The following is a 24,319-nucleotide window of genomic DNA, read 5'->3' on the forward strand; positions in this document are numbered from 1 at the left end:
ATGCAATCCTGGATTAACATCTATAGGTTGATCCTGGAACATCATTTTTGTTAGAAAACCCAACCTTAACTGTAAATTATTCGCAAAATCAGAGGAAAATAATAGTTAAATAACAATCATATAGAAGTGCATATGCCTAAACTTAACATATACAATAAACATATCCCATAATTCCGGATTAGCTGATTGGAATGTTGTTCCAGGATCAACATAGATGGTGATCCAGGAACATGTCCTACTTGGTGAAATCAGGTTAGGGTTTTTGTAAATGTTTGTGTGGGTTAAGGAACTCTAAATGCAAATGATACAATGAAGCTAATGATATAATCATGTATATGGCTTACTTGATTATGGCTTGTCAAATTTGATCAAATTTTGGTGCAAATTCTTATTCATACAAAAATATGGCTAATACTAATATACCTCAGCGTCTGAGTGTTTTCAGTGTAGCACTGTATTATGTTCACTTTCAAGTTCTGTTGAACTTGCCAATGAGTCATGCCAATGAGGTGACTGCATGTTTTATATAATACAATTGCATGGTTATATATAATAACTTATTTGATTTAACGTTAACTTAATTTGATTGTAATGTAATAATGTGCATTTTTTGTAAAGCTGCTTTGAAACAATAATTATTGTAAGAAGCGCTATACAAAAATAATCTTGAATAGAATCATTTTGTGTACGCAGTTCATTTACATTTTGAGAATGAATGTTAATATGTTAATACTGAGATACATATGTTTTTTTTTTGTTTGTTTTGTTGCTTTGGTTGTTTGTTTGCTGGGAAGAATTATCGAGTAATGTATTTCGTGATCTTTTTTTTTTTTTTCACGCAAGCCATAGTTTCCAGCCAATAACTCAATGACTATAAGATTATATGGTATCAATAGTTTATTCATTCATCTGCTAACATTACACACTCAGTGGCCACTTTATTAGGTACACATTACTAATACCGGGTTGGAACTTTTGCCGTCAGGACTGCCTTAATCCTTTGTGGCATAGACTCAACAAGGTACTGGAAATACTCCTCAGAGATTTTGGTCCATATTGACATGATAGCATCACGCAGTTGCTGCAGATTTGTCGGCTGCACATCCATGATGCGAATCTCCCATTAAACCACATCCCAAAGGTGCTCTATTGGAATGAGTTCTGGTGACTGTGGAGGCCATTTGAGAAACAGTGAACTCATTGTCATGTTCAAGAAACCAGTCTGAGATGATTCACGCTTTATGACATGGTGTGTTATCCTACTGGAAGTAGCCATCAGAAGATGGGTAAACTGTGGTCATAAAGAGATGGAGAGATGGACATGGTCAGCAGCAATACTCAATTAGGCTGTGGCGTTGACACAATGCTTAATTGGTACAAATGGGCCCAAAGTGTGCCAAGAAAATATCCCCCACACCATTACACTACCACCAGCCTGAACCGTTGATACAAGGCAGGATGGATTCATGCTTTCATGTTATTGATGTCGAATTCTGACCCTACCAACCGAATGTCACAGCAGAAATCGAGACTCATCAGACCAAGGAATGTTTTTCCAATCTTCTATTGTCCAATTTTGGTGAGTCTGTGCTAGTTATAGCCTCAGTTTCTTGTTCTTAGCTGTCATGAGTGGCACCCGGTGTGGTCTTCTGCTGCCATAGCCCATCCGCCTCAAGGTTCAACATGTTGTGAGTTCAGAGATGCTCTTCTGCACACTTCGGTTGTAATGAGTGATTATTTGAGTTACTGTTGCCTTTCAATCAGCTCGAACCAGTCTGGCCATTCTCCTCTGACCTCTGGAATAAGGCATTTGTGCCCACAGAACTCCGCTCCCTCACTAGATATTTTCTATTTTTCGGACTGTAAGCCCTCTCTGTAAATCCTGTAAAAGCAGTTTCTGAAAATACTCAAACCAACCTGTCTAGCACCAACAACCATGCCATGTTCAGAGTCACTTAAAACACCTTTCTTCCCCATTCTGATGCTCGGTTAAAACTGCAGCAGATCGTCTTGACCATGTCTACATGCCTAAATGCACCGAGTTGCAGCCATGTGATTGGCTGATTAGAAATTTGCGTTAACAAGCAGATGGTATACCTAATAAAGTGGCCGGTGAGTGTATACAGTCAAGTACTAAATTATTCATAGCCCTGGCAAATACTGACTGAATTTCTGAAGGTAAGAAGTATGTTTTTTTCCACAATTATGCCTCTTGTACATCATCTTATTATCTTTTGGAAGAAGCCAGTCTTTTCTGGTCAAAAAACAAAACAAAGCCAAACAAGCAAACAAAAAACTTGCCGATTGAATAAAAGTAACTAAGTCAGAGTTGGCCAGGGGTATGCATAATTTTGGGCTTGACTCTTTATAATTTATTTGATAATTTTTACCTTTATTTCTGTTTTTTTTAAGTATCCACTGTTCACTGCTTGTTATTGCTTGTTCATGTTAACAAATAAAACATTTGTTATTTTTAATGAATTAGTGAATATAGAAATGAACAAAAATGTTCTCGTTAACTTGTTAGTTCTTGTTAACTATTGTAGTCAACTACTGTAAAAAATGAAAACCTCACCAAAGTGTATTTGACTTTCTTTTTAACAAGCCTGCACATTCAAATATATTGATTCTAGAGCAACTAATCTATATTATACCTCTTTGAGATAATTGTGTTCTTCTTTCAGGCATGGAGACCTTCTCAAGAGAGCCAGGTTGGGAAGGATCCCCCCATGCGACCACAGCATGGATCAACTTCACCTCATCCTTATTCTCTGATCACACTGGACTCAACAGCACTTTCAGAGGAGGATCCTACTTCTGGCTGGTGTCTCAAAACAGCTCAATAAACCCCACTCAGAAGCCCGGGCCGGTCAAAATACGTGACGTGGCTCTGGCTCAAGCTGAGATTGGAATTCTGGGTCTGGTACTGGCTCTCACAACATTAGGGAACAGCTTTATACTGTGGGTTCTGCTAAGGCGACGCAAATACAACGCACCCATGCACCAGTTTATGGTCAATCTGTGTGTTGCAGACCTTGTGGTGGGATTTTTTCAGGTGAGCTGAACTTTAGTGCACAGCAAGGTTGATGCACAATAATACCATAGTACTTAAAAAAAAATAAAGAATAGAAAAATACATATTTGTATTGCCTTAGGGCAGTTTCAGACATGCAAGAGCAATTTAACTTCAAGCAGAAATACGTATATCAAATATCAGCAACAACAAACTGACATGAAGTGTTCCATAAATTGTGTTTGTTATGTTCAAGTAGTTTAAAGCAGGATGCTTCAGCATTGGTCCAGCTTAAAATATGTTTTTTTTTATACAGATGTGAAGTCTAAGGCGTGCATCTCATGACACTGTGTCCATTTCGAAATGCTTTTCTATTTATAGTATGCAAAAACAGAACGACAAAAGATGTCTGAACAGATGAAAGAGTACTAGAATGACCATAAAAAGTAAAGAGTCAAGGCTAAACTTTGAGATCGCATACGCACATGTGTTTCAAACAGCTCAAGAGAAAGATTTGTGCAATGATTTAGATTAAAATAATATGATTATTCTCAAAGCGGTTCATAACAGAGTCATTTGTTTGGACTATGCATTAAAAGACTATATATATGCTGTAAATCTGTCCAAGAACTGATTTCTATTTAGTACACTGGGTTTCCAGCATCTGCCCACTTCTATTACATATTCCCTGCCTATATATCTCTCTCTATCTGAGTTGTTGCATGCTCAAAACTTTTAAAGGTGCCTGTTATTGGTTCAGGCCATGTCATCACTAAGCCACGTAACCTAAGTTGGCGACCCTTGTATTGTCATTTAAGTGAATTGCCAACAGCAGTACACTATGTTTTGCAGGTGCTCCCGCAGATGTTATGGGATATTACAGAGAGATTTCAGGGTCCTGACGTGTTGTGCCGCTCAGTGAAATACCTGCAGATTGTGGGAATGTTCGCATCCTCATACATGATCGTTGCTATGACAGTGGACCGTCATAATGCCATCTGCTGCCCCCTGCAGGCTTACAAAGGAGGGGCAGTTTCACGCTGGAATACACCTATCATGGTAGCCTGGGCTCTGTCCCTTATTCTCAGTGTGCCGCAGGTAATGTTCATGACAAAATCTTTGGAATCGTTTTATTAGTCAGTGATTATGCAGTCTTAATGTGATAACTTAACCCCATTACTTATTTATCTTCACAAACCCATAAGCTACTACCTATTTCAAAAAGCACTAAAATAAATACAATTTTTCATTCATTCTCTATGCTGTTTTGCCTACAGGTGTTTATTTTCTCCAGGTCAGAGGTATCTCCGGGGGTCTACGAGTGCTGGGGGAATTTTGCTGAACCATGGGGCCTGAAAGCGTATGTCACCTGGATGACTGTAGCCGTGTTTGTGCTTCCTACCTTTATTATCACCGTTTGTCAGGTATTAAGAGTCTCCATGTCTTCATTTGTGTCTCGACTCACAGTTTTCTCACCTTAAAGAAAACAAACACAAACACTTTAGTTAAGTATTAGATATAGTTTAAAAGAAACTAATGCTTGAGATTTATAGTTTTTATCAATATTATTTTTATCAACATTATTTCTTGTATAACCACCATAAATGATGGTTACACTGTTCTGTACTATAACTTCCACTGTGTTGTGTACAGGGATGATGTACAGTGCTCAGCATAATTGAGTACCCCCTATTTTGAAAATGAATATTTTTATCCATTTCTCAGTGAATATAGGCAATGTATTTTGGTGCATTTAAACAAAACAGATTTATTAAACAGAAACATTTATTAAAATAATATTTTAGTCACCATACATATTTGGAAATTGAAAGATAATACAATTAAATTCAAGCAAAATATTACAAAATTTCAACTAAAATTCCAATGTTTTTGTTTCTCTTAATTTTTTTCTCTTTCAAAAATTTGTATTTAATATTTTTCTATAACATAAATTTGGGTGTACTAGTTTTTGGACCATTATTGTAAGTTATTTTGTCAGATAAGCTCCAGATTTGGCTTTAGAACTGACTAATCTAATGTATATGCACATATATAATATTGTATAGCTTCCTATTAAAAATAATTGAAAAGATTTGTGAGAAGTGTACTTATATATGCTGAGCACTGTACTTTTGTAATCTTAATGGAGGTTAGGATTTCCCTGGATCTCTCAAAAAACAATAACTGAAAATTCCTCTTGTCTTAAGCTTAATGGAGAAAATAATTTCAGCAATAAGCAAAATTTTTATTCATACACACCCTGCTCAATTAAATAATCTTTACAAATTTACATCACTTTTATTCATTTGAAGCCAAAGATATTACAGCCTGAAGTAAAAAAAAAATAATTAAAAACAACTTAAATAAGTTCTGTTACTTAGCTATTTCTTTGTGTTATTTTGTGTCACTAATTTGTGGAAACCTGCATCTTTTTACAGCATAGAATAAAACCAAAAGCAAAAATTCATTGACTTCAAGACAATGCAGCTAATTCATTTCAAACTTTTGGGAATGCTTTCCTGCAGAACTCCTTTCATTGATACCTTTGTTATCTTGAAATAAAACATGATCTGCTCGAATGAAAATAATTTGAGGGGTGGCTGATTCCCTGACGTGCATCATAAAACTTGTTTAGTGAGATTATGGTCTCTGACCTGGTCAAGGGTTTTTTGGTCAGTGAAGTTCTATTTCAGGAGAGGAATTCTCTAATGTGCAGATCCTTTCCTCCACCAGCTGATACAGTTCCCAGGAAATTATTCTTATTTAAGAAAGAATACACTGTTCATAAAATGCTCCCCACAGAATGTAAACAATATCACATTGGCAGCAAATAATCTTTAGAAAACATTCTGTAGAATCTTTATTCTGTTGGTATGACCATTAGTCAACTTTTTTCGAGCAAACCTCTTACTGGCATGAAAATATACAGGTATATCCTCACAAAACCTGCAATAACAGTGAAACTCCCCACACTTTATAAACTTACACATCAAATTAGTTCCGCCACTGACCTGCAGATGTTTTTTGACAGACTTGTGAAAGCTATACTTGCTGTACTTTGTTACATTTATTATTTCATTGGTGATTCGGCCCGGCATTACAAAGTCTTTAAATGACTTATGTTAAAAATCCCATCTGGGTCTGGTTTATAAACAAGATTTCCATTAAGAAACATTTTTTTCTCCAACATTTACTTAATAAATGAGTGTCAGAGACAGGAAAGCAGTGATTCTCAACACTGCACGTTTTTGTATATCTTTCTTATGTAACAAACCAGACTCATCTCAGCTCATTAGTGAACACTCCAAATTTTGAGAGAATCCAGACTTGAGAACCTCTGCTGTTGAGATTGAGAGTGAATCAGTGTTCTGCGAAATAATTTAAGTGAAGGAATCGGTCCATGTTTGTTATGTTTGTCCACTTTAATCTTCAGAGGCAAGCAGCAGTCTGAATTTGCATATTTTTGTGAAAGTCTGTGACCTCTATCCTCAATTTCCAATAATGTACACTTATGACTGGTTTTGTGCTCCAGGGTCACATATACAGTGGGGGAAATAAGTATTGAACACCATTTTTCTCAGAAAACATATTTCTAAAGGTGCTGTTGACTTGAAATGGTCAACGGATATTTGTAACAACCAAAGAAATCTATATATGCAAAGAAAATAAATTATAACATAAGTTATGTGTAATGAAATGACACAGAAAAAATATTTAACATGAAGAAAGGGAGGTTTAGATAGGCAGTGAAAGCCCAGACAGCAGCAGAAATAGTTAGAAACAGAAAGTAGTTCTTCATCAACCCTCTGCCCTTCGTCTTTGTAAATTAACATTAGCTGCTTCAGTCCAACATCCTCATTACCAGAATGATGAAGATAAAACCGGAGTGGACATTTCAGCAAGACAATTGCGGCATCCCAATTCACATACTATCCATCCCAAATAGTATTCCAAAACAGAATTAGTATGTCCCAAACCATAGTATGTTGAAAAGAGTATGCCACAGGTTCCCGGATGGTTTACTATTTCCGGTAAAATTTCATCTGCAATAACAATGTGAACTTATATCAAGATATGTTTGGGCATTAACTTCTGAGTGCAAAATTACTCAAAGACCTAAGGAGATTTCTCTGCATGAAAGATTTGCGAATGGCAGATTATCCTGCTGCTCCAATAAGGTTGGTAATTAAATCTGAAACAAATGTGGATGATGTGTCAAGATGATTGACAGAGGACGTAATTAATCAACATAACGATCTGTTAATGAGGAAGTAGTATGTCCCAAAGCTTGCATAATCTTCTGTTACACACTCAAAAGTATATACTTTTCCTTAACAAAAAAAGTACATATTTTTAGGGTGTAGTCAGGGGCGGATTTGGTGAATTGGGGGCCAGATCCAATTCCAGCCATGGGGCCCAAAAGTTCTGAAATGCACCTTTTCTATTTTAATTTGTTTTTAATTGATTATATTTGCTGTTTTTTTTTCTTTTATTACTCAATCACTCCTTTTCTAAATTTTGTCTTAATGCAAATATTTATATATTTCGTTTCTAAAACTAAATCTTTATCTAATTTGACTGCTGGACTTCTCCATGATTGAGGAGGGGGGATACATTTGATGTAATAAACATTAAACACTTATTTTTTAGACCCTCATCATACAAAATATGACAGAAAATTATGTTATATATAATTTATAGGTATAATTTATACTTATATGTAATTATTTGGGGGCTCTCAGATTTCCTGGGGCTCCATGCGGCCTCTTATCTTGCTAATTGATTATATCCGCCCCTGGGTGTAGTATAAGTATGTGAATTAGGACGCAGCAACAGATCCAAAACATAGTCAAGGAAACTGGCAAATGATTTCAGAGAATGAAAATCAAGCTGTAGAATGAACCAGCCTATCACCTGACTTAAATTCAATAGAAAATACTTTGTGTTGTTTGGGCTTTTACCAAAACCTGGTTCAATTCTTTGTCATCAGCTCTTTTAGAAATGTTATTCCCAGGAAAAACATGATGTGTTCAATAAATATTTCCCCCACTGTATAAAACCCAGAAAATGTAGTAGCCATTTGAAGAAATAAGTTAATTATATATAAAATATTCATATATAATCTTCAATAATAATAATGTAATTAATCACGGTAGCGCAGTGGGTAGCACAATTGCCTCACAGCAAGAAGATCGCTGGTTCGAGCCCGGGCTGCGTCAGTTGGCATTTCTGTGTGGAGTTTGTATGTTGTGTGGGTTTCCTCCGGGTGCTCCGGTTTCCCCCACAGTCCAAAGACATGCGCTATAGGGGAATTCAAGAGTTCCCACATAGATATGCTTAGCGTTTATAGCAGGTTTGGCATGCTGTCCCGGGAGAGAACCCTGAGCTCGGAGATATTTGAGCCCAAGGCTCCCGCCCGGTCAAATAAGCATATCTGGAGATCCGTGATCAGGTAGGTCTCGAGAGCTCTCCCTTGGTAAAGGGAGGAAAAGGAGGAGATGGGGTGCAAGGGGGGATTCTTCCAAAACAAAGATAGAGCAGTAGGGAAAAACAATCCATTTATTCTGAACAAGGATCACTCTGATTGCATTATTACTGATTACAGATGAGCAGCCAGTCGTGCTCAATCATATCACGTGCTCCTCTGGAAATTAGTTTATGAAGCTTCACTTAAATAAGCTAAACTGGCTGTAGTGTATGTGTGTGCAATATGTGAATGCAAGAGTGTATGGGTGTTTCCCAGTGTTGGGTTGCAGCTGGAAGGGCATCCGCTGCGTAAAACATATGCTTAATAAGTTGGCAGTTCATTCCGCTGTGGTGACCCCTGGTTAAAAAAAGCAGAAAAGAAAAAGCAGAAAATGAATGAATAAATAATTGATCTCATGTATCATAGTGTCACTTTAAAGTGAGTCTGGTATTTATTTTTGTTTTTCTAGGTGCGAATATTCAAGGAGATTCACGATAACATCTATCTAAAGTCCGAACGCGTGGTTTCTGTGGACATGAAGAAGAACAGAGTCATTTTTCACTTTCCCATCTTCAAAAAGCGGGCCAGGACAGTCCGAGAGACAGCGCGGCACTCAGGCATGCCGAGAGAAGCACGAGAACTCCACAAAAAGAGTACCAGCAGTGAATCATCCCGTTCTCACACCTGCAACTCCGAGGATGCACTGGAGCCGGATTGCTGTGATCAATCTTGTCAGGATGGCTACAGTCCCAGCAATCTGGCCTCACAGACTCACAGTTCGTCTCCTGATGTGCTGCCTCGCATTCAGACTAACCCTCACACCATCTGGAGCAACTCTGCAGCCGTCCAGACATCATATGGATACTCTGTTCCACACAGGAACTCTAAAAACACCACTAATGAGGATTCCAACACATCCTCAGAACCCTCTTTCCAGCCTTGCCCCCTTCATCCACCTCTTACGGGTGTGTCCAAGGCTATGTCCAAAACAGTAAAGATGACTTTGGTCATTGTGCTTGTATATACCGTGTGCTGGTCACCATTCTTCATTGTCCAGCTGTGGGCTGCCTGGGACCCCAACCCTCCTGACCAAGGTGAGAAACTAAAGCAGTCCTCACTCCAAAATATAGAGCCAGTGCTGTAGATTACCTACAAATTGTTGTCACTTACTGATTACAAGTTAGATGATTTTACTAATAAGGTAGTACATTAGTTAAGCTAAGCGCGTCGTAGTGGAGCAGTGGGTAGAATGGTCATCGCACAAAAAGGAGGTCGCTGGCTCGAGCCCCAGATGGGTTAGTTAGCAATTCTGTGTGGACTTTGCACACTTTTTCTACCCCTTTGGTGTGGGTTTCCTCAGGGTGCTCCGGTTTCCCCCACAGGAACATGTCTATAGGTGAATTTGGTAAGTTAAATTGTCTGTAGTGTATGTGTGTGAATGAGTGTATGGGTGTTCCCAGTGATGGATTGCAGCTGAAAGTGCATCCACTGTGTAAAACATATGCTAGATAGGTTGGTGATTCATTCCGTTGTGGTGACCCCTGAATGAATGAATGAATGAATGAATTAGTTAATACACTGATACAGTTAGTAAAATAATAATATATATATATTTTACATGTAATATATTCAGAATAATTTTGACCTATAATTCGTAACAATGATTTGAATGTAATTATTTTCTATCACTTTGATATAAAATATAAATAAATATATAGTTTCCGTAAGTTTTAAAGTAATAGCAAACAAACTGATATAGCAAAATTTTTATCAGTGGCACTTATATAATAAATCCCTTATATTGTTTTTATGAGAGAGAGTTTTCCCGTAATATAGATTAATAAAGCATACAGTAAATATGTGGGAAAAACACTGAAAATCATCATACTGACATATTTATCATATCATATTTACCATATAAAATATTAATTTGACTTTCAAAAAAAACTAAATTATTTAACGAAGTGATATAAAACTTTAATGTGGTTAAAATCGGTCTGAAACTAGCCTATTTGTTCTATTCCTTAAATAACATTGCATTTCTGTTCAAACAATTAGAATCAAGCCAATAACTAATGAAAAAATAAAAAAGTCACTAAAGAAAATTTAAATTAAGAAATGTGAATACACTGAAAGAAATTTGGTATACTGTCACACTGACAATTTTAAGTATAAAAGTGTAATAGGTCAGCACCAATAGCCTCGTGGTGAAGCGCTCTAATATATCGCACCATGGTGCTCACGGCGACCCAAGTTCGATTCCCGGCTCGAGGTCCTTTGCCAACCTTACTCCACTCTCTGCTCCCAATACTTTCCTGTCAGTAACATCTACTGTCCTATCGCAATTAAAGGTGAAAAACCCTCAAATAAATTAGATAAATAAGTGAAAAAGTATTTTCTAGTAAAATGAATCAGTTTTACAGTGTAGAAAATATAGTTTATTATTCTATTTTATATTATTTATTATTACCACAAATATACCTGCCATTTGTTTTCTACAGAGTGTAACAATTCATGTATATTGATGGTCACCTGACAAGTGGCATGTGTGTGCAAAGATCTTTATTTTTAATATTTATAATAATGAATTTTTAAAGATTATAATTTGTATACTTGTATCTTTATTTGTACAATTTGAGAAAATAAATACATGTGTGTGAATAATAAGTAATAAACAAAAAACAAAACAAAAAGTATTTAATTTGATTGTGAGCATTTTACAAAAACGGTGTTAAAATATTTACAAGCAGACTCAATTTGTTAAATTCATTTACATAATAAAAATTACTTATAATCAGGTTCTACCCAATGAATATACAGTTGTAGTCAGATTTATTAGACCCCCTTTGATTTTTTTGGGGATTTTTAAAAATATTTCCTAAATGATGTTTAACAGAGCAAGGAAGTTTTCACAGTATTTCCAATAATGTTTTTTCTTCTGGAGAAAGTCTTATTTGTTTTGTTTTGGCTAGAATAAAATCAGTTTTTAATTTTTTAAAAATCATTTTAAGGTCAAAATTATTAGCCCCTTTAAGCTATATTTCTTTTCGACTGTCTTCAGAACAAACCATCGTTATACAATAACTTGTCATCATGGCAAAGATAAAATAAATCAGTTATTAGAAATGAGTTATTAAAACTATTATGTTGTGTATAATAAATCTGTTGGAAAAAAATCTCTCTGTTTAACAGAATTTGGGGGGGGGGGGGATAAACAGGGGGCTAATAATTTTGAGCGCAACTGTAGCATAGCCATTGTGGCTGTTTAATAAAGGTATTATTAATTCCGCTTCAAGAGCACAGACTGCCAGGATTGTGGAAGTGCTTTGGATTGGCTGCAAATTATCTGGGAAATGTGGAGCCTGTCAATGCAATGAGTCAAGTCCTTGTTTACTAAAAGAAATGCCCTTTAAATGCCCTCCATATCTCTTTCTCCTCTTAGACAAATGCATATTTGAAGCCCATTTCTTCACACCAATAAATAACCCATTTTCATCTCTTCCATCACTAACCAGATGTTGATATCTTGCAGCACAGGTCACTGGAACCTGCTAATGTACACACATCTGCGCTCCTGCTCCAGCTGCATATGATTAGCTTCAGCTGTTTACTTGCAGCCAAATGGGCAACAAATTGCACTGATTGAACAGCAGAATGTACTATAAACTGTTTAGTATATCTGATTTTCTTACTAAATTTCCCACATTGGAAAAGGATATTTTAATATTTTGTTGTTATTATACTGTAAATCTCTGCTTGGATGTTTCAGTTTATAGAGTAAGCTCTGTCCTCTACTACGTTTAAGTAAAAAATGTGGTTGATAGGACACAGTATTTTAATGTTTTTTGAAAAATAAAGTAATATTGTGAGGAGTTATTCTGAATTAAATAACTTTTTTTATATTTTAATATATTTTAAATAGTCATTTAATTCTGTAATGGCAAACCTATATTTTCAGCAGCCATTTCTCTAGACTTCAGTAGGGTTGTCATAATACTGGAATTTGGTACCAATCGATACAGAAATTTTAAAAACGTCAATTTCCGCTAACATTTGAGCGCTTTTTAAACTTTTTAAACAGCGTTTTAAAGTAGCCATTCATCAGCGGATCGCTCGTATGTCAGCTTATAGACAAACCAGCTGATCGACATGAGTTTGAAACACTCCAGTGTCCCTGTATCTGTGGGTACACTCAGTATACTGCGGTGAGTTCGGTGAACTGATTACCTTTACGGCCAATCACAGTCATTTCTGCTCAGCACGTGAACACAATGGCAAATCAACGCTGTTTAAGAACATGCTCCAGAGTGCTCAAATGTTAGCGGGAAATTGACGTTTTTCAAATTTTCAGAATCAATTGGTACGGATTTCCAGTATTGTGACAACCCTAGTCTTCAGCATCACATGATCCTCCAGAGAGTTCAATGTGGCTTTGATGTTCAAGAAATATTTAAGTAAAATTATTATCAATGTTTTCCCAATACTGGGTTGCAGCTGGAAGGGCATCCGCTGTGTAAAACATATGCTGGATAAGTTGGTGGTTCATTCCGCTGTGGCGACCCCTGATGAATAAAGGGACAGAGCCGAAGGAAAATGAATGAATGAATGAATGAATGAATGAATGAAGTGCTTTAAAATATGAATTTTTTATTTGATGTTTCATGTAATCTTAACTGAAACATGAAAAGAGGGTGGGACATAGAAAAAAAAAAACTTTTTAAAAAATCACAGCCCTGTCAGAGAGAGTGGTTGAGAACAAGCGCTCAAACGAAAAGAAAATGAGAAGCGTCTTGAGGGGGGTGGGGCATGTCAGATACTAGAGAGCATTTGACTGGTGAGAAGAGTTGAAAATAAATTGCTAATCCATTTAGGCGGAAGTGACAAACTGCAAGCTTCGGAGATTTATATCAGATTTATATCTTCTGAACGCAACATTTGTCACTCTTTTGGAGAACACTAGCTTATAGATACCATTAAATCTAACACACCAATACTAACATCTAAAAAAAAACGTTATTTTGTTTCACGGGACCTTTATAGTTGGGATCTTTCTGTAATACAACCACAGGAGTGTAAATGCTTCTGCTCTAACGTTATAAAAATCAGATACATTTGAACATTCTATTAAAATAACAGGAGAATTGTTTGTCCATAAATTAAAAGACGTTCGCTTTTATCCCTGACATGGGCTTGTAAAAGTAGAAACAAGGATTTACGGTAGTCAAGCTTTCCTAACAGCACATTTCAAGGTGTCACCGTCTCTAATGTGGTTTATATTAGTAGCTCAGTGCCCTTTAAACAAGGACAATAACATGACCTCCAAAATAATTGACTTGAAATTGATTCGTCTTTCTCTTCTCACCTCCTCTATATCCTCAGGAGTGGCTTTCACCATCCTGATGTTGTTGGCCAGTCTGAACTCCTGTACCAACCCATGGATCTACACGGCCTTCTCCAGCAGTGTGTCCCGTGAACTTCTCGCCCTGCTGCGCTGTCGGCCAAAACTGCCCCGTAGGAGCTCATTGTACGACCACTCCAGTGATATAAACACCTCCACTACCAAGGACAACCAGTACTGACACCAACAGAAGAAGACACAATTGAGCATCAGCAGATGTGGAGATTTATGCGGGTATATTTGTCATATATATATTGCCATATCTCTTTGTATGTCTATTAAAAACAAGCTGAAGATGTTGCTTTATCCGAGTGAACAGCTAAAAGTGGCACTTTTATAACCAGCATGTGATATAAATGAGGATTTTGTGCAAAAACTGAGGCTTACATTTGCTGTCTTATCAACTATTATAACAAACAGCTTACTGACCGTCATAATAAACTTAATTAAACTCCAAAGCAACTGAAATTATTTATTAAACACTATATTTTATTGATGGAGATAAACGTCTTATCTGCAGAGGAAGACGGGATTAAGGCCTTAACCTCTGAGCCAGTCATTTCATCCCATTCATCAGTCTTTCTTGCCACAAGTCTGCTTCAGATTCAAAGCTTTCATGGAAAAAAACTGAGGAAGACGATGAATAATGTGATCAATGAATGGAAAATATATATCAAGAGGACAGTTGAAATCCATGCAGGCCTGAAAGTGATGTGTTTGTTACTGGACAAATATCTGACAAATGACTTTTATGTATGTCCGATACTAAAAGGTACAGGCTCGCATGCTGAACGTATTTGAACTGATTTGTATATTTAATGTGACTTACTGACTATGTGTGTGTTCTGTGAAACAGTAGCAGCATGCAAAGCGGAAACACTTTCAGTTCCTCAATAAGAGCTGAATTATTTATGGGCCAATTATTTAAAGTCATGCAAAGATTACAGGAAGTCATAATGAATATGAGACGACGGTAAAGGAAGAGAATCTAATATGACATGAGTCACACAGTGCCTTGATGTATATAGAATTCTGTCTGCAAAAGCATTTTCTTAATCAGCATTTTGGTTTAAGTCATACATAAATCATTTTACTCCTAAACACATGAGTCTGGAAAAAAGTATCAAGTTTTAAGGACGGCTGGAAATTTATACTAGGAAAGCAAACCAAAGTACTGATTGAGAGAATATTTCTGTAGCTGATGTCACGCTATTTATATATTTGTTTAAATAATAGTAAAACACATAATGTTAATATACTGTAAATACGTTTTTAAAAAACTATTGAAGATGTTTATCTACAGTAAATATATTTATTCTACATTTTAAAGAGACAGAATGTCTTTCAAATGTTTGTTATTGTATATATACTGTAGTCCAGATACGAAAATAATTCAAATAAATCCCAAAACTGCATATATTTGAAGTAATCTTTAAAGAAATACTGCTGAAGTGTCAAATAAAGCATTTAAATGAATGCATTTGGAATTATTTATTGTTTTGCAATCTAGTCCTTTATCGCATTAATGCAGAATTTGTTACCATTTTGATTTTATGGACAAAATCAGTTTTATTTACTGATATCTATAAATGTTTGTTCATGTGTGCAAATTAAATAGACAGAGCACAGTTGTCAGTCTTCACAGAAGAATAAACGATTAAAAGAAGACAGCATTTAGCAAATGGCCCCAGGCTTACACTGTAACGATTTGTCAAAGACCACCTGGATGATCCAGACAGCTATTTAAAGAATGCACTGCGGACAAAGAAGATGAAAGTTCAACTTATGGCATAAATTAGGATTGAAAGTTTGATGAAGATAAACCGCATCCCTCCAGGAAAGTATCTCATTCCAGCCATAACATGTGGAGATGAGGCTATCATCCGGCATCTGGACTGTAAGAACGAACAGGCTAAAATTCTTCTCAACCTAATCAGAAAGATCACTTCATATGTCTGCTTGTGTAGTGCTAAATGGCAAATTAACTGATAAGGTTAATGAAAAAAAAATGTTCTCAATTCTAAACAGTTCACATAATTTCACAATTTAGATTTATTTTTTTCTGAAACTCATAATACGTTTTTGAACTGATGACATTGTTTGCTTTTTTTCAAATTATTATTATGTTTTTTGTTGGTCTGTGACTGAAATAAAAAAGTACATTTAAAGGTAAATTCCTAAAGATAATTTCAGCATATTAAATATTTTATTATGCTCTCTGGTGTGGAATAATGATTATATTGAAATCATGACCTTTATCAGTGCAATATTATCCTATAGCTTGTTTAATGTTATCCATAGCAATGGTTTTATTACTGTAATAATTTTGCAACCAATGCTGGGTAAATTACTTTTAAAAGTGATAAATTACTAATTACATAATTAAAATTGTATTTAAATTACTTTTCTTATTACTTTGTGTGAAAAGTAAATTAATTACTCAATAAGTAATAGAATTACTTTCCTTAATACAACTTAAATCCATTTAAATCAATGCATGGACAATAGAAATTAAACTCTATTAATACTTTTAATTTTGAGTCAAACAAAACCTTTAGTTTTATTTAAAAAATAACATAAACAATGTCAAGCTTCAAACGTATCAAAACTCAAAATCAACTTAAGTTGAAAAATCAGCTTATTATCCACATATGAACTATATGTACTTTTTTCATGGACTAATTTCTGACTCAATTTCTTATTACGATTACTGAAGATTATTTTCTTATTCCAAATTGATTTATCGAACTGTTACATTTACCTACAGAGGTTAAGGAAAGTACATTATAAGTAACTGTACTTAAATCAATCCTTGCTTTTTACTATATAATTGAGTTACAGTGACTAGTTACTTTGTAATTAATTTCACACAACATTGATTACAACGCTTGTCCTTGTTGCTACATTGACTGCTTTGTGCATTGTGATAAGGATGTTTTTTTTGTGTGGAAGATTTAGGGAATTATACAGGTACACTTCTGGTCAAAAGTTTGTGGTCAGTAAGATTTTTAAATGTTTTAAAATAAGCTTATTCTGCTCACCAAGGCTGCATTTATTTCATCAAAAAATAATTGTAAAATTGTCAAATGTTATTGCACTGTAAAAAGAACTGTTCAAAAGTTATTTATAATCATTTATTCCAGTGATTTTAAAGATGAATTTTCAGCTTCATTACTCTAGCCTTTAGAGTCACATGATCCTTCAGAAATCACTATAATATTAATTATTATTCTTCTTCTTATTATTATTATTAATGGTAACAGTAATAAAAGCAATGATGACTGGAGTAATAATTTCATTTGAAACGACATACAATAAGAACGCAGTTATTTAAAATTGTAGTAAATATTTAACAATTTAACCTTTTTTTACATTTAATAAATGCCGCCTTGATGAACAAAATAATTTTCTTTAAAAGAAAATGAAAAAACTGACCCCAAACTTTTGACCAGTAGTGTATGTTTATAAACACATCAAATCCATATTTTGTGCTCACATATCTATTTGATAACTTGTGCTATTATCATATGCAGCCATTATCAAAGATAGCAATACCTCGACGGAAATAGGAGTGGTTTCTTTCTATTTTTTGGTCTGCAAATCAACTGTTGTTACATAATGAGACAAAAAATTGATGTGAAATTTGCTCACAAAAATATACAATGTTTATAAGACTAATAAACAATCTCCTTAAACGGGTATCTGTCTCTCCGGCATCACCATATAGACATCTATTTGTATCCCCGATTATCCCATGAATCCTTTTAAGTCTGTTTATTCCGAGAACAGGAAATACAATGAAGACCGGTATTAAACTAATGTGAACTGCCTGGCAAGTGAGTTTTATTAAATGCTGTTTATGTGGCAAAAGAAATATATAACCGTCTTGAAGTGAAAACCTGGAAGCCAGGGTCATGAGGGATAGATTTGGACCTCCGAAGCATTCCTATGAATAAAACCATCATTTCTTCCCATCCCGTAGGTCTTGTAGGACAGCTTCACTGTGCTTATTAATGGCCACAGTTTGCAACGACCACAAAGATCCTGCCAGTGTTAGACATCATGCTGCTTGTGTCCGAGGTCATTCACTAATTCACTGCCATTTTTGGCAGTTTAAGAGATATATATAACAGTTAAGAGCTTGACATGCAATAGCCGACCCCTGTATGAAGTAGTAATTAGGGTCACAGATAGCATGAAGCTTATACAAGACTATAAACTTGATTTCTTTTTATGGAAAGATATATAACAATATTATGGAAGTGTGTTTCCATCAGGGAATAAGAATAAAATTGTGAGGTAAAAAATGCGAGGTTATTGCACACTTATCTTGCAATTCTAACTTTCCTTTTCTATTTCTTTCAACTGCAAGTTTATATCTCAAAATTTGGTGTTTTTTCTATATCCGCAGTTTGTATGTTCAGTCTTGAGTTTTAAAACTCACAATTCTGAGGAAAAAATATCTAGATAGAAAGATAATAACTTAAATAAGTAAATTAATTAACATCTTTTTTTTGAAAATGTGGGTTTGAGTATTGCGATTTCAATTGTTTTTTATTTTTCAAGAATTGTCAAGAAAGTCTAAAAGTTCTGTTGTGAGCAATATGTTATTAGTTCTGAAGAAAAGTCACATTTAGAGATTTTTTTTATAGAAATTACATTTTATTTAGCCATTCCAAGTTTTATTTGTTGAAATTTTAAGATATGAACAATTTCAAATTCACTAACCACAACAGCAATTATCTTGACTTCTTAAAATCATTATTACAAAGAAAAGAAGTCAGAATTGCAAAACACAAGAGATTGAATTGTGAGGATATGTTCCCATTCTGAGAGATATCAACATGTTCAAATTCAAAGAGCCTCTATTATGCATTTAAAAGGTAATATTTTGGTTTTGGGGGTCTCCAACAACAGGCTGAAATGCATGCAAGGTCAAAAAGCACATTCATTCTCTTTTAAAATGGATTTATGTTTTACCTAATCCCAATGACTTGTTTATGATTTGTTCAGTGATTCATTTGTTCCCAAACTCCTGCGCTTATTGGTCCGATGACCCAGTCTGTTATGATAGGTCAAAGAGAAATGCCCACATTATAAACAGTTAAAGTAGTCAGAGTGCAGAGTATATGTGTGAGCCCAATGCAGTTAAACACCAGTATATCGCTCTATTCTTAACCATAAGTAAAAACAACGACACACATTCACTATTAATCCAGACAGTGGCAAAAGCTGAACTTTTTAAAAACTTGACCGCAGCAAGTGTGTAGGAACAGCTGTCAGTGGCCATAGCAGGAGGATCGCGAGCTCACAAATACGTTTAAATTGGTAAAAAAAGCAGCTCGTGCCACGTTTCAACGTGATTTTAGATGCAATATGGGAGTATAAAGAGTTAACCAGATACTGTACAAGCCACATGGAGTTATTACAAGTTACAAAACACAAACTGATCCATGACCTGCGTAATGTCAAAGTCCCATACCTCAATAGTCTTTCTGACCCACTTTTCCTTGAGTAATTCTTACTGCTGTATTGGTACTTTTACTCCACTACTTTCCTTAAACATGCAGTCACTATTTTCTTTCATGTCTAATCTTATGGGGATTGGCTAAAGTAGAATAATCAGTGCTGTGATTCTTGTTCAATGAAATTGCACATAGAAACTAAATCGCATCATACTAAACAACCTAAAGATGATGTCCAAAATCTTTACACACAATGACCAAGAGACTGTTTATATACATGCCACTGATGAGATGACTGACAGCTACTGTATAATGACTGAAATCACCAAATGGCCTTAAACAATAACGAAATGCACTACAGAATGTTACGTTTACACATCCCTTGCCAAATTGCATATAAAAACATCAGACATTCACAGCATAATACTCACTACTTTTGAGTACTTTTAAAAGGGCTACTTTTTACTCATGCATTGAGTAATATTTACAACAGATACTTCTACTCTACTTGCACTACATTTTTGGGCAAGTAATGGTACTTTTTTAAAACTTGACTGCAGCACGTGTGTAGGAACAGCTGTCAGTGCCCATAGCAGCTTGCGAGCTCACAAACGCGTTCAAATTGGTAAAGAAACCAGCACGTGCCACGTTTCAACATGGTTTTATATGGCAGTATAAAGAGTTAGATACAGTACAAGCCGCATGGAGTGATTACAAATAACAAAACAGAAACTGATCCATGAACTGTGTAATGACAAAGTCCCATACATCAATAGTCTTTTCTGATCCTTTCTTTAATAACTGGATGACAAATCCCCTGTTACAGGGTAGATTATTGCATTAACCACCAGAACATTCCCTCATCTTTAGTCATGATCAGTCCCACACACACCCACTCTCTGCAAGCAATTGAAGGGAAAGGTGCAATCACGTTTTACCGGATCCGACACTATATTTGGTATTGTTTTGTGTCTACGTCGATAAGAACAGGCAAAAGATTCGAACGAATAACGAATCATTAAAATAACTCTAGAGTAGAAACTTCTTTTAAAAAAATTCTATATTTTTAAACAATGTGCACTTTCACATTTAACCCTTAGCTGGATGTTTTCATTCACTTAGAGCTTTGTTGTACACTGTATGGAAGGTCATTTTCCAAAACCCATAACAGGGGCTCTTAAGTACAAATTTGTGTTTCTTAATTTTGAGTTTTAAACTTTAAATTAAGAGTTAATTTCAAAAGGAATTACAAGAAAAAAAATCAGAGCTTTGAGAAAGGTTATAATCTAACAACAGAGAAAATTGCAATTCTAAAACAAAAGTCAAAAATATAGCATTTGAAAGTCATAATTCTGAAGTAAGAATTGTGGGATATCTAATTTTGAATATTGAAATTCAAATTAAATATCTCATCATTTTAGGTTTAAATGTACAATTTTGGACAAAATGCCGGCAGCTAGCTCTCTGCAACACTCACATGGTCACCCACTGAAGCTAAACAGTGGTGCAGGTGGTCAGTACCTGGATGGGAGACCACATGGAAAAGCTAGGTTGCTGCTGGAATTGGAGTAAGTGAGACCAGCAGGGGGCACTCAACCTGCTCTCTGTGTGGGTCCTAATGCCCCAGAATAATGATGGAGACTTTCGGATGAGACAATAAACCAAGGTCCTGACTCTCTGTGGTCATTAAAAAACCAGAGGATGTCCTTCGAAAAAAAGAGTAGGGGTTTAACCCCAAATTTGCCCACTGGCCATTATGGCCCCCTAACCATCCCCATTTCATACAATCAGCAGGTGTGTAGTTTGGTGTAATATGGCTGCCGTCACATCATCCAAGTGGATGCTGCACACTAGTGGTCGATGAAGAGATTCCCCCAAAAATGTGTATAGAGCTTTGAGTATCCAGAAAAGTGCTATATAAATGGAAGGAATTGATTAATTAATTAAAAAGTCAGAATGGAAAAAAATCAACAATTGTGGTAAAAAGGTAAGTGCACTATAAGAAAAAATAAGAACTGTGAAATTTGTGAATGTGAATTTGTACTAGTTTGTTCTAGTTTAAATCTTGCAATTTTGAACTGCAAGAAAGAAGGTCTAAATTCAGACTTGTAAAAAAGAGAGAGTTGTGTGAGAAAAAAAAGTCTGAAATTATATCTCACAATTATCTTTTGATTTTCTTACATAATATGGCAGTAAGGGGCTTCCAAAATATACAGCGCTAAGTCACAACAAAGAATTTAATGTTTCAGAATAGCCACATTTCCCTTTTCAGGAAAGCCATGTCTGGTCTAAATTTTCCACTCTGTAATTTTCCTCTTGGAGTGATGGATTTTACTACAATGGATACAATAACAAGCATTTTCAGTGAGCATGGTAAATGTTTGTGTATGAGAGAAAGAGATTAATTTGAGCAAAACCATTTGTAGAATCTCATTTATAAACATTCATCATTCCGATAACATAGACCTCGAGTTTGTATTTAAGAGCCTAAAGTTTACAGGTTTTATTATAGCACATATTAGGACATATTAATATTTTAGTTTTAGTGCATGAGATTGTTTAAAAATCCAGCTGAGAAAACCAAAGTATGATAAATAGGAAATAACAGTGTGAACTTTACGTAGCATAAAACCTAAACAAAGATTATTGTTGCATACACCGATCCTGCAGTTATGTATACAAAATGATTACAAACAGCTGGTCTACATTACAACTAGTATCTAAATGTTGAGAGACGACTGAACGGATCATAAACAAGAGAGAATACAGACGTTTAAATCAGCTGATGCTAAAAACATTTCCACACCAGTTCAGATCATGCATGAAAATACAATTTCAATAAAAGCTGCTCAACATAAGATTAGTTTGCACCCCAGCTCATTTACGAAATATTTATCTAGGAGCCCTTTGCAAGAATGTTTTCAAGGATTTCAGTAAGGATTGTGTGTTTATTTTACAGTATTGCATAAGCTTTGAGCATTACTCTCTAATAAGGATGAAATTACTTACACCTTGAGTTTCAGTTCACCCTAGGCCACCCTGGAAGACGGCCATGTTACTGGCATGCTGAAGGATTCTGAACACACACACACACGCACGCACACGCACACGCACGCACACACACACACACACAGGGAGAAAAACTTTTGAAAGCTGTCTAGTCTTGTTTGCATTTAGAACTAAGTGAAGTAACATTAAAATGTCACGGTATTATATAAAAGTATTGAAAGGTCTATAAAGTTCATATAAAAATGTCACAAACGTGAAAGTGTTCAGAAACTACTGGAAATAACAATGGAAAGAATTACTTCTATTTTTTCAACATTAACGTTACAAGTTTTGTGGACAATTACTGACATTTCTTAAGGGGTGTGTGTGTGGGGGGGAGGGGGTTAATATTACTCGAGTTCTTATAATTTGGGTTATATATTATATGGAAGTAATGTTACTAAATCCTGTAGAAAAAGTCATTTTTATGATTATGACTGACTGGCACTTCCTTAAATATCTGAGAAGTCTTACTGCCCTCAAGTGTTCATTATGCAGAACTACAAAACTTTTACGTCAAATTTACCGTAAGGTAAAACTGGTTACTAGTTCGCACAACTAAAATGTCAAGCATTTAAATCAGTTTAAAAACGATCTAATACAGGTGACGTTAGACCGAAGCAACGACCACAAAACAAATCAATAGGCTTACCTCAATGAAAAATGTCCTTTTCATAGCCACTGCAGGGATACGAATGAAAACATCTCAATATAAGATTGTAAAAACTTTTACACTAGCAAAAATGAAAATATAGCACAGAAAATGAAAGCGTGGCTGTGTTGTGTTTGGGCTACCGCGTGTTACATTTAGTTTTGCTTCTTCTTTGTCAGTCACAGCTTGTCATCTTTATACACAGCTGTTTTCAAATCAACGTTGCTAAGCAAACACGATTACCATGTATACTGTAGGTTTGCTGCTGGCAAATTCAGAACATTTCGATTGAGGAATTGTTGTCAAAACAGAAATGCTCACACGACTTCCGGCAGTTGATATTAAAAGACAGAGTTCCAGACTGCAGAAAACTGCTCAGTTGGGCGCGAGGATTGTAAAATTGCTGTAAATGGTCAGTTGTACCCTACAGAACTATTGTTTCACTTCATGAGTCAGGAATCACGTACATAAAATAACGTTAATTGATTTGCCTGTAGGCTAGCCAAAGTAAAATTACAAAAACTCAAATACTGTAATTTAGTAGATTTTTCTCAGGAAATGTAATTTACTAAGTTGTTTTTAAAATGTGTACTTTTCCTTGAGTATATTTTTAGTGCTGTATTGGTACTGTCCACTACTTAAACCTGCAGTCACTATTTTTTTATTTCTTGTCTAACCTTATAGGGATTAGCTAAAGTAGAATAATCAATGCTGTTCTTGTCCAATCAAATTGCACATAGAAACTAAATCGCATTATACTAAAGCTCAAGACATGCTTTATAAATGCAGAAAACCGGTTGGAAGCATGAACAGTGTCCAAGACGATGTCCAAAATTTTTACATGCAATGACCATGAGACTGTTTAAATGCATTTAGATTTTTCAGTACTCTTTCCACCACTGCCTATGACTTTGACTATCAAAGAAACACATATGTAGCTAGCCACCCCAAAATGAAAATGTGATATTGATCCGTCACTTTAATTCCCTGAGACTTTTGCTCATCTTTGGAAATGAAATATTTCAGATGAAATCAAAGTTTAGCCACTAAAATGTTTGCAATGTATTTTGATTCCTTTTCTGGACTTTGAACCTCTCTGGACCATTGTGGTTTATGGGGGATTAGAGAGCTCTCTGATTTCATCTAAACTATCCTAATTTGTGTTTAGGGTGGGTAATTAGTAGTTTTCGGGTGCACTGCCCCTTCAAATTTTATGAATTATCAAAATACCACACTGTTTCAGCTAAATAAAATCTTCTTTAATGTTCTACTGAAG

The 24,319-nt window shown here is 35.3% G+C and overlaps 1 protein-coding gene across 1 annotated transcript in view; it reads left to right on the forward strand.

The window, feature by feature from the left end:
- avpr2aa (arginine vasopressin receptor 2a, duplicate a) overlaps window positions 1-15,278 on the forward strand; it is a 30,263-nt gene extending 14,985 nt beyond the window's left edge. Inside the window, exons 2-6 of the mRNA XM_056449948.1 lie at window positions 2,685-3,055; window positions 3,866-4,111; window positions 4,291-4,437; window positions 8,950-9,574; window positions 13,860-15,278. Coding sequence (XP_056305923.1) covers window positions 2,687-3,055; window positions 3,866-4,111; window positions 4,291-4,437; window positions 8,950-9,574; window positions 13,860-14,059 — 1,587 coding nt within the window. The 5' untranslated portion in view covers window positions 2,685-2,686 and the 3' untranslated portion in view covers window positions 14,060-15,278. The remainder of the gene's footprint in view (window positions 1-2,684; window positions 3,056-3,865; window positions 4,112-4,290; window positions 4,438-8,949; window positions 9,575-13,859) is intronic.
- The last annotated feature ends 9,041 nt before the right edge of the window (window positions 15,279-24,319 follow it).

This window comes from Danio aesculapii, chromosome 23 (genome assembly GCF_903798145.1).
Source record: "Danio aesculapii chromosome 23, fDanAes4.1, whole genome shotgun sequence".
Taxonomy (NCBI): domain Eukaryota; kingdom Metazoa; phylum Chordata; class Actinopteri; order Cypriniformes; family Danionidae; genus Danio; species Danio aesculapii.